Source organism: Pteropus alecto, unplaced genomic scaffold (assembly GCF_000325575.1).
Source record: "Pteropus alecto unplaced genomic scaffold, ASM32557v1 scaffold94, whole genome shotgun sequence".
Taxonomy (NCBI): Eukaryota; Metazoa; Chordata; class Mammalia; order Chiroptera; family Pteropodidae; genus Pteropus; species Pteropus alecto.
The window spans coordinates 3,834,626-3,845,276 of NW_006437736.1; the positions used below are offsets into that span (position 1 = coordinate 3,834,626).

The 10,651-nt window shown below is 41.3% G+C and overlaps 1 protein-coding gene across 13 annotated transcripts in view; it reads right to left on the minus strand.

Annotated features, from left to right (window-relative positions):
• Nucleotides 1-536: 536 nt before the first annotated feature.
• RIC8B (RIC8 guanine nucleotide exchange factor B) overlaps nt 537-10,651 on the minus strand; it is a 90,767-nt gene continuing 80,652 nt past the window's right edge. For 10 of the 13 annotated variants that reach the window (XR_001517143.2, XR_003047085.1, XR_001517142.2 and 7 more), the window contains 3 exons: nt 8,412-8,550; nt 7,595-7,771; nt 537-1,697 (listed from right to left, as the gene is read on the minus strand). Coding sequence is in view for 2 of the 13 variants with exons in the window: in XM_015591548.2 (XP_015447034.1) it covers nt 1,586-1,697 (112 nt within the window). In the remaining 11 variants the exon portion in view is untranslated. The remainder of the gene's footprint in view (nt 1,698-7,594; nt 7,772-8,411; nt 8,551-10,651) is intronic. The other 3 variants (XM_015591548.2, XM_006914516.3, XR_003047084.1) reach the window with 2 other exon arrangements.

Consider the following 10,651-nt stretch of genomic DNA (forward strand, 5'->3'; position numbering starts at 1 on the left):
AATTTTGTGACATCTATTTTGGTGGCTCAAAGGCCTTTTAAACCTCAGTTCCTGATTTGTAGTTTTGCCAGAGAAGTGACTTCTGAATAAATAACATTTTTGCTAACATTCCATGTACTTTACCTATCCTTAAAAAGGCCCTTATGATAAGTGAGATAATAACTGATGTAAAAAGCACTTTAAAAAAGCATGAACTGTGGAACAGTATTTATCCCATATATCTATAAAAAACACACACACAGATGGCTAAATTGAATCAACCCCAATGTTTTATTTAATTTAAAGTTTTAAAAGGCAGTGGTTAAGCACATTATCTATGTGTATGTATGTATACACACATACACACACATACACAGACGCATACATGTACGCACTCACTCATGCTCATTCACGCTTATGCTCACTCACTCACACACACTCTCTCTCTCACACACACACACAAGGAAGCCAACCTCTTTTCAACTTTAGCCACTGATTAACTAGGCCCACCGTCTATTGCATGATTCATTTTCTACTTCATATGACCAATTTTAAAAGTAAAAATAAACAGCCTTAATCAGTTTAATAGTAACTATTTGTGTTTCTTTTTTTTTTTTAAATAAATAAGGTTACCATTAAACTGATCACATGGTAGAAAGGTAGAACACACACACATCGGCACACACACAGTCCCCAATTTAAAACGTGACATATGAATGACCTATATGTACAGAAGGGTGCCACTGACTCCCCCCCACCAGCAGAGGCCACAAAAGAACTCGGGGGTCCCCGTTCCCTCTGCTGGATTGGAGGACGTGTTCCTGACACCCCGAGCTGGACCTCAGAATGCATGCTCCCCATGCAGTGATACAGATGGGGTTCAGTTCTATGGTACTAGTGTTCAGGTACGTGAGGGAATAAATAGGCATTTGTAGCTGCCTCAGAACTAAACCGTCACTTATAACTCTCTATAGGGAGAAATGTATTCTGAAGTTGTAGGTAGGTGACATACAAACTTTTAGAGTGTAGTCAGTTTGCAAGTCTGGGGCTGTGTGTGTGTGTCTGTGTGCGTTTCTATGTCTTTACAAAACTGAAATGAAGAGCGGGGCTAGGTGCATGGAGCAGCTGCTTGGCTTCCAGTCAGTCAGTCCTGATCTAACGAGTCACTTGCCTCAGCCCTTATTTAAGCAGCTCATTCTGTTTGTCACGTGCCTCGGTCCACTGGAGAGATTCCGAGGGGGCAGCTCACACAAGTGAGAGGAGGACGCGGCTAAATCTTCTGCTAAGAATCTTGGCAAACAGATCTGCCAGATTCAACCGAGGCTGCTTTATAGAATGAAGTCCTTCAGTTCCATCCTGATGAAATGGAAATTGTTTTTCTGCTTCTAGCCCCTGCGACTCCGTCTAACTGCAGCTCTGTATGAATGCCTCGATATTGCAAAAACACAGGATCACCTCTTAAATATGCTGGATTCTCAATGAGTAAACCAGTTAATGTGTTTCTAGCCAAAGCAAGGGCATAAATGTTTTAGAGAAAAGATTCCCCTGGAGCTACAGAGAAAAGATGCTGATAAAAGCAATATTGAGAGTTGAGCAGGTGATGCTTTCAGTCTGTGTCGGAGCTGGTCTCTTCGATGACAGAGTACTGGTTGAGTGCTTCCTCCAAAGGCGTTATTGTCCCATCAGGTTTTAGTCCCATTGGTTTAAGCAACTCCTCCCTGGAAAAAGAGATAAAAGAGAGAAAAAAAAGTATTCACCAGCATCACACACACATCCCTCCCCCCTGCCCAAATCCACATCCTTTTAAAAAGAAAAGTCTTTAAAAAACCAAAGTATTTTTCCTCAAGTTCTCTCTGTGTGTTTGTAACAGGAAAGATGAAAGGGGCATGGAAAGAAAAAGAGGGAGATAAAAGACTCATTCACACAGGCCAAACCTACTAAGCCAATTAAAAGTAGAAAAAGTCAAGGTCTAAATGGGCTCAGGACAAGGAGCAGGTCTCTTCTGTTTTTAATAATTAACTTTTTTTTTTTTTTCCTTTTGTGGATTCGTTCGTTTTAAGTTGAAGCTACCAAAATTTCACCTGCCCCAGTGGGCTAGGCATACAATTAAATGGCTGATTCGATATGTGTGATTTCATCCAATGGAATAAATCTGTCAGATCTGATCTGCCTCTCCAATCTCTTGTGATACAGAAGTACTTACTGATTCATTTCGAATCAGCTGGCCTCCCCCAACTTTCTCTCTCCCCTTTCTTTCCTTCTCTCTCTCTCTCTCTTTAGTGCCACTGCTTTTGTTTGTGGCAGTTTAATTATGGCATTGACAGCCATTTTAATCTCTTCAAAGCTCCCCAACTGCCTCTTTTCAGCTAATCCAATTATATCTACTCCACAAGTTACAGCCTCATCTAAAGATGATTAATTATTGATTAAGCCAATCAAAAAGCATTAAGAAAGATTTACTTAATCTTTTCATAGGCTCTTACTTATTACATGGAGATTATGGCGAATGTACCTGTTGAGTTGCTAACTCTAGTCCTCCCCACCCCCGAAAGTCAGTAGTGTACTTTCAGAGCAGCCTGGATTGACATGAGCTACTTAAAACTTAGTTCTCATGGAAATGGGCGTCACCCCCTGAAAACATGGCTAGAACCAGGAACCCACACGGCAGCAGTTGGTGGGATCTAGAGTGAAGGGAAATGGTAAAACCTCTTCTTCTGCCTCCTTGCTGTGGTCCCCTGAGGCCAGCACAAATAAGGGCCCCCTCCTGGGAAGCACCTCCGCATAGCAGGTGATGGTGTGACAGGCACAGTGAAACACCCTGGGGCGGTGTAAGAGCAGCTCAGTGGTCACTGGATGAGCCAAGAGGAGCCTAATCAAGCAGCTGTGGCTGGCACCAGAAGACTATCCCTGAGAGTCTGAAAAATCAGAGTACAGTGGATGGTTGCCTGGCTAAGCTGAGGCTCCCGAATGTTATAAAGTAGGAAATGTGTTTCCTGATCCAAGAAATGGGGTCAGAACTGTACAATTTTAAGTTGGAGGAGCCTTAGAGATCATTTAGTCCAACCCCCTCCTCTAATAAAGGAGACTGAGTGACTTACCCAAGGTCACATATCTAGGACACGGGGCTCCTGGACCCCCGCCTCGTGCTCTGCAGCACACCACGTCTGGATGAACTGCTCTAACTGCACTGGCGGAGCGCGCCCTGCATCCGGCTGTTTAATAACTGTGTGCCAGGGACTATGTCACATACTGGAGAGCAAAGGAAGCCTGGGCACAGCTGCTGCCCTTGAGTGGGTGAAACATATATATGAAAAGTAACTTAGAACATAACGGGGTAAAATACTGTAAGAGAATCGCAAAGAGCTGTGACGGCTCCTGAGAAGACGCATAGACCAAACTGCCTGGGGAAGGTGGGGACGGTACCAATGAGGTGTCTTATGCCAGGCAAAGCAGGGACAGCATTTCGGGCAAAGGACACCGAAGGGCTCTGTGTGCTCCCATCTACTCGTGTGATTTTGTAGACCTTTTTGGACTGTCAGTTTCTGTCTCCGCGCTCTTCTAAGGCTGTGCAAGGGCCCAGTGTTTGGGGAGTGGTGAAGGTCTCCGGGGGAGTGGCAGGAGGTAAGCCTGCAAGGGTAGTCTGGGGCCTATCAGTCAAGCGTCCTAAATGCCAAAGCAAGGAGCTCGGGTTTTCACCTGTCGGGATGCCCGGGCATGCTGTTTTATGGGGAGCGGTGTGGCGGACACAGTGGAATGGGGGGAAACTGGTGGCAGAGAGACAAATCATTGGGACGTCATTGTACCAGCCTGTGTGAGGAGACAGAAAGCTGGATCATGGCTGTGACGGTGGGAAGAAAAAGCGACATTTCTGAGGTAGATCTATGGCCCACTGGAAGGGCTGGGGGTTGGCTGGTGAAGGAGAACAGAGTGTCCCTGTGGCTTCCAGCTCGGATGACCCACCATGTGGATGGTGACACCATTCACTGGAGCAAGAACACAGCCAATGAGGCAGATTGGGTGGGGGGATGCTGACATCTTTAGGACACGAAGAGCTTGAGGTCTTTGCGTGACAATCAGGTAGAAATGCTTAGTGGAGAGTTAGAAATAATCTGTTTCCATCAGAACTTCTCTCTACCTCTGATATACACTACACATACCTATATTTTTATAACACAGTTTCCTAGTTCTGATTGGGCTGAAGGACTCTGTCATATTGGACACTATTTACTAATAACTGATACAAAAGGATAAAGGGCCGATCTGCTGGGAATGAAACATTAAGGGGTAAGAAAGTTCAAAGGTCTGAAGAGGTTGGTGGACTCGGTACTGTCAGGTGAGGTGCGGTAAAGGGGTGGGGTAGGCAGAAGTAAAATTAGCAGATGGGACTAGGGAAAGTCTGCCGCGATAGCCATGGGCGGCTGCGTGGGTGCACCATCACCCCGGCCACCCGAACACCGGTGCCCTGCCCTGCCCTGCCAGCAGGACGATGCTGGGGCTGCGACCAGCCGTAGAAGTAGCTGGCTTTCTCCAGCTTTCTCAGTCAAGCCCAGCAGTATGTTCAAATCGAGTCCATCGGTTTCCTCTCTACTCCCTAATCCGATTTTACAATGGAAATAATTAGGAACATTAAAAAAGTTTTATGGCCACATTGTGGGAATTCATCTATAGAATAAAGGACCCCATATTTTAACTCCCACTTGTGAACTGTTCTTCCCAAGCATTTATTTTTCAGGTTCTTTGCGTGATATCACTCCTCCACTAACACAGAGGTTCCTCTAAGAGTATTGTTTTCTTTCCCACATGGCCCCATGGGATGCTTGGAGGTACTGACATTTCTGTAGGAGAGGTGTCCGTGATACCTGGCCACATAACCATGCGTTCGTGCAAATGAATTAAGGCAGCAATGTGATGTGTGGAACAGAGAGATCTGGAGCCAGGAAGTCTGTTCCACTTACCGGCTGTGTGATCTTGGGCAAGTCTCTGTCTCAGTTTTCCCATCTGTGAAGTGGGGATGATACTACTAGCTCTACCTATTTCCTAGTGATGTAAGGAGCAGCATTAATAGTACTGATAGTGGTAGTAGTAATAATCATAATGTAGATGAAAGAGTTCTATGAACTGCAAAGGCGTTCTAAATATTATTATTGTGGTGTAATGAAAGACACATACATGTTTGGCTTTAGAGTCAGACAGCCCTAGGTTCTAATCCTGGATCCACCACTCATTAGCAGTAAGACTCCGAACTCTCTGAACTTCAATTTCCTTATCTGTAGAGCTGGGAAACAAATATCCACCTCACTGAGTTGTCATGAGAGCAAAAGGCCATACACATAAAGTATTGCAATGGCGGGAATGTCGTGGGAAACCACAAGTTACATTTCCTCTTGTATGTGCTTATGGAAAGTTTCCCCAAACTTATTAGGGCACCCTTTGGGAATTAAGTAAGGGAAGAATATGCAGAAGCAAAAAGACATGGTCCCTGTCCTCAAGAAGCTTTTAGTCCAGAAGATAAAACACACATACATTAAACAATATTAAAAGAATTACAGAACAGCAGATCAACAAGCTTGAGAGGATTAACAGGCAGAGCCCTGCTTTCCCTAGCTTGACGGTCCACAGACATCCCCTTATCATAACTCAAATTTGTTCAAAGGTGATCTCTTGTCCTCTTTGGAAGCGGAAGGAGAGAAGTTCACTTACGGATATGACTTATTTCTTATGGACCCCAGGCTTACTTTTCAACCTCTATCTTAACATTTCTGATCTTCTTCTCTATCATACAACTAACAGCCCACAAATAGCAAAACGAAATCTTTGCTCTAGAGACTCATTCTTAAAAGGTCCGATAAAAGGCCTGGTTATACTACACTGTTTCATTTTGTCAGTGCTGTTTTATCTAGATTAGCAAGATATGGACAGAGAATGAGTAACATTAATGAATACACAGAAATGTAATTCCACCAGTCATATGGGCTATGTACACGTGCCAGGGACACCGGAGGATATAGGGATGCTGATCACAGGCTCCTTGCAGGATATGGACTCAGGGCCAGGCTGTAATAGCAGTGATGGACATGGATTCATGGGGAGAAAGGCATCTCAGAGCAGAAGAATTAGTCAAGCAAAGGCACAGAAGCAAGAGTTAGTTGTGTGCAGGGACTGGCAAGCAGAATGGCTTGGCCGAGGTAAAGGAAAAAGAAAGCTCAGAACAGATACGGGGTACAAAAGAGAATCTGAATGGAGACTTTGAAATCCTAGGCTGACAAGTCGATTATAGTACAGAGGTATTTTTGTCTTCCATTTCAAGGGCCCTACATTTAAGAATTTTTTTTTTTTAATTGAAAACAATTCTCATTACAAAGTTTGAAAGCTGTAAAACGATAGTGCCGATACATTAAAAAGAAAACGTTCTATGCTTTAATTATACTATTTTCATTTCCCTATGTGTCTAGCACAGTGCCTTGCATATACCAGATCCTCAGTAAGTGTTTCTAAACTAAATTTAGTTTTAGTCGATACTATCTTGCACCTTAACAGAAAGGAAATGTATGGTCTTTTATGGGACTCCTAATAAACCACGACCAAGAGAAAAGCTAGATCTTTGGGCAGAAGATGCACTTTCATCATCAAGATCCACAGGGTTAGGAAAGGTATTAGCATTCTACAGGAAAGTCTGCATAATGCTTTCCCAGGATTTCTTATTCTTGACTAGACTGTGAGCAACTTGAGGGCAGAGTCCATGTCTTATCTGGCTGTGATTTGCGTATATAGTATAGGATGAGGCACATAGTAGGTGCTCGATACATGTTTATTGAAAGAATATAATACATGTGTCATGGCATAAATGAGAATGGTAGAGAACCACTTGTCAGCAATCATTCCCATATTATTTCAACTGTAATTATTTCCCTGATGAGTCAGCGTCATCAGACATTCTGACAGTCCAGCGGAAGTCAGGCCCCTTTTGTATCATAAAGCCTGGAATTTCCAACCACTAACTGGTGTAGATTCTGCTTCTACATTATGTATGGGGGATCAGTAGGTCTAGAGTCTAGTTTCTGATCTTCTTCTAACTTGCTGGGTGTCCTTGGGCAAGTCATTTCCTTCTCTGGGCTTGCTTCTCCCCAACTATAAAATGAAGGGGTTGGACAAGATGATCCCTAAGATTCTATTCTAATTCTAAGAGCATAAATATTAGGCTACTAAGTAATTTTAATCTATTTTAAAAGCTGCTAGGTTTTAAGACACTGAAACTCAATACTGCTAAGTTTTTGTTTTTAATCAATATATTCTAAGCCTGAGTCAAACACAGCATCCTACCTAATTGTCAATGACATACACCAAGACCTCTGCAAAACTATCAGCAGATGATTAGAACGATTACAAAAGTAAATTAAAGCAATGGCAAGGGTTACAAGGAAAGATCTAAATTCAATCATGGCCCTCAATAAACGGGCCATTTCATGAAGTTACTGGTCCTAAGTTATGAAGGTTCCATCTCACAAGGATGGCTAGGTGTCAGATATATGTACATCATGGTTAAACAAAGATATTGTATACTGAAATGTGCATCAGGATTAAGATATTCAGAGAGCAACAACTCCTTCATACTTACCTTCAATGCTATACACAGGCCTTAACACAAGTTAAGACTGCCCTCGTTATCATCAAAAAGTACAGTGATGTCTACTGGATAAAGAGCCCATTCTAGGCACTGTGACAGTATCATGGCGGGCTTCTCATCTGATCAGGCATCTGGCCAGGGAAGAGATAAGCCTCCAAGAATGTTCAACTGGAACGAAACATCATTTAGAAATTTGATCTTACTAAACGATAAGGAACCATAATCTATAAGGGCTTGGCCAGGCACGAGGACACAGATAAAGCACGTCCAAGGAAGGATACCCTCTTTTGCCCCAGCCTAGCCCTTGGGACTGCTAATGGAAACCAAAAAATACTTCCTTAAGGATTTAGGGGTGGGAGATTATGGAATTTATACCATATTTAAATTTTTCTGGTCTATTTTTTTTTTTTTTTGCCCCAGATATATTTTAACATTTTCCTGTAAGTATGGTTCTCTGGGATACCTGGGCTTATATAGCTTCCCAGCACCTTAAAGAAGGTTCTACTTTTTAGGACTTCTGGTTCCTACTGGTTCCAACTCTCCCAGAAATGACAGTGCAATATTGGGGCTCAGATACTAACATACCCAATCGCACATTATCGAATAGGCCAGATGTGTATGTGTATAAAACACCTTACTTGACCTGGAAGCAAGAGAATACTCTTGCCCACAGCACATGTTTTTGTGCAATACAAACAAAGCATTCAATTCAAGTGTACTTGTTGAAAAACAGGACATAATTAAGCAGTTGGAAAAATGCATTCTTGTTTCCCACTTGCAGATCTCCCAAGAGTCCCTTCGAATTTACCTATACGAGTTTCAGCTTCCCGCTTGCCACTTAGCTTGATAACGACTCAAAAATCATTCCCTTGTTTTCAAGGGCTCTTCTTTCTTGTCTGCTCTGTGTACTACAGGGCAGTATTGACACATGGAATTAATGACAGGGTCTGTAATGAAACAACAGTCATGCAAACACCGGTCTGCTCTTTTGATAAAACAGCATGTTAGAGACCTATTCACCTCCCTCTAATTGAGTACTGCATAATAGTTCCGATCCTTTTATGTAACATATTTTGTTCTATGATTAGAAAGGAAGAAAAGGGGGGGAACCTATGAGGCATTGCTTCCTTCAGTCACCCCCTGATTAATTCTGTTTTTAATGAGGGTGGCTGTTATTTAGGCAGGTTCTCTTACATACTTGTTTTGTTGACTTCTGTACAATGTATAACAAAACCCAGGATGGGATAATTGGGAACCATTTCTTTGGCACAGGGATTCCTGCTCTTAATGTAAGGTTGGCTTGGCAAAAAGAACCCAGACATTTTAAATTAGCCATTTCATATTTAATTCCTTTTCACATTTGAAAGATAAGATGAGAAACTGGTATATAAATAAAGCCTTTTAATTAACACAGAGCTCTTCCAAAAATGCCTGCTAGAAGGGAGCCTGTGACAGCCCGAAGAAAGATGCTCTGTAATCTTTGCTATAATTCCAAGTCTGAGAGTGCATCTTATTTCAGGATTTTAGCATCACTGGAATATAGTCCATAATCCACTGAAATACAATGGATTTCCCAGTAACTTGTGATATTTCTGTGTTTTTAATCCTTTTTTCCTAACAGAAATAATATTATCACCTTTGGCCCTGGCCCTGGTTAGCATGTTCAGTTACGTAGTGTCCTTTGGACCCTGATCCTTCTCCTTTCATTTTATCTTTTGTCTAATGGCTTCCTGGTGCTGACAGGTTATACTGATTTTTCACTAAGCCACTAACCCAGTAGGTAGCAGGTATAAGGTGGTTTTTCCATAGCAAATTCTAGGTGTTCGGGCTGCATTTTCAAAAATGATTCTGAGGTCCTTCCCTCAGCCCTCACCATCATGCTTTGGGATTAGATACAATTGGGAGGGTAAAACATATAGCATAAAAATATCATTCCCAAGACAAATGGATATGGTATATTGTTCATACTATGTCCTTTCACTTTGTAAAAGCAATTGGGAGTTGCCTAAAAAGTCTTTTTGAAGTTAAGTTTTCTTAATGTGATCACACTAAATATAAGAATTAGTTAGAATACCTATAATCATTCATTTCAAAATAGTTAAAAGACCTTATAGTAACCTAATAGCAATTTTATCGGTTTACTTTGTATAAAGCTTTATTTATTTGTTTTTGTTTATTTATTTATTTTTTGATATAAGCTATTTAGCACCTGACCTGATGGTTGAGAAAAGCTCAACTATGGAATGAAAAAGCAGGAATACATGTCCTCCAAATCTTAATTTTCTTCTCAGGTAAATATGCTTATAATCTATCTCTGTGCTTTGGATTTGTTTAAAATTTAGAATGTTTTATTAAAAATAATCAGACTGATTATTTTTTGAGACAAATTTCTGAGAGCTGTTGATAATTTTCAAAATAATATATGATCTGGAGTCTGAAGACTAAAAACCGAGTCCTGACTATGTCATTAACCAGATGCCTGATCTTGGGTCAGTTACTCAATCATCGGTCTCCTCAGTAAAATACCTCTTGCCCTATTTAATGCCATTTTAATGAGCAATGGAGATAATATATGTATAGGGACACTTTTTAAACTTTATAGCACTATATAAATAGTTTTTTATTATTGTTCTCATTTCTGTTAGAAGACCACATATAAACTTCTAAATATTTGCTACCTACCCTACATTAAACAGCATGGTTAAAATATAAAGTGTTTAGGGATAGTGATAGAAGAATAAAATTCAATTTTATCCTTAAGTAAAGGTGTTCTTTATCATTTCTTGGTAATTTCTCTATGGAGCTTTTCTATCCTGTTGTCTAAATTAGCAAAACAAATATTAATAAGAGGTCAGCATGCCAGCTGACACTGTTAAATAAAGCAGTAGAAACAGAAGTTCCTACATGCTCTTCCTACATAGAAAAAGACTCAAAAGTTAGAGGGGGATAACTAAGAGAGCAGATAACCAATGGAGATTATTATCTGATGGTTCTCTTATAGACAGAGGCCATTTCAGCTAGTGTTTAACCCCAGAGCTCAAAGTAGTC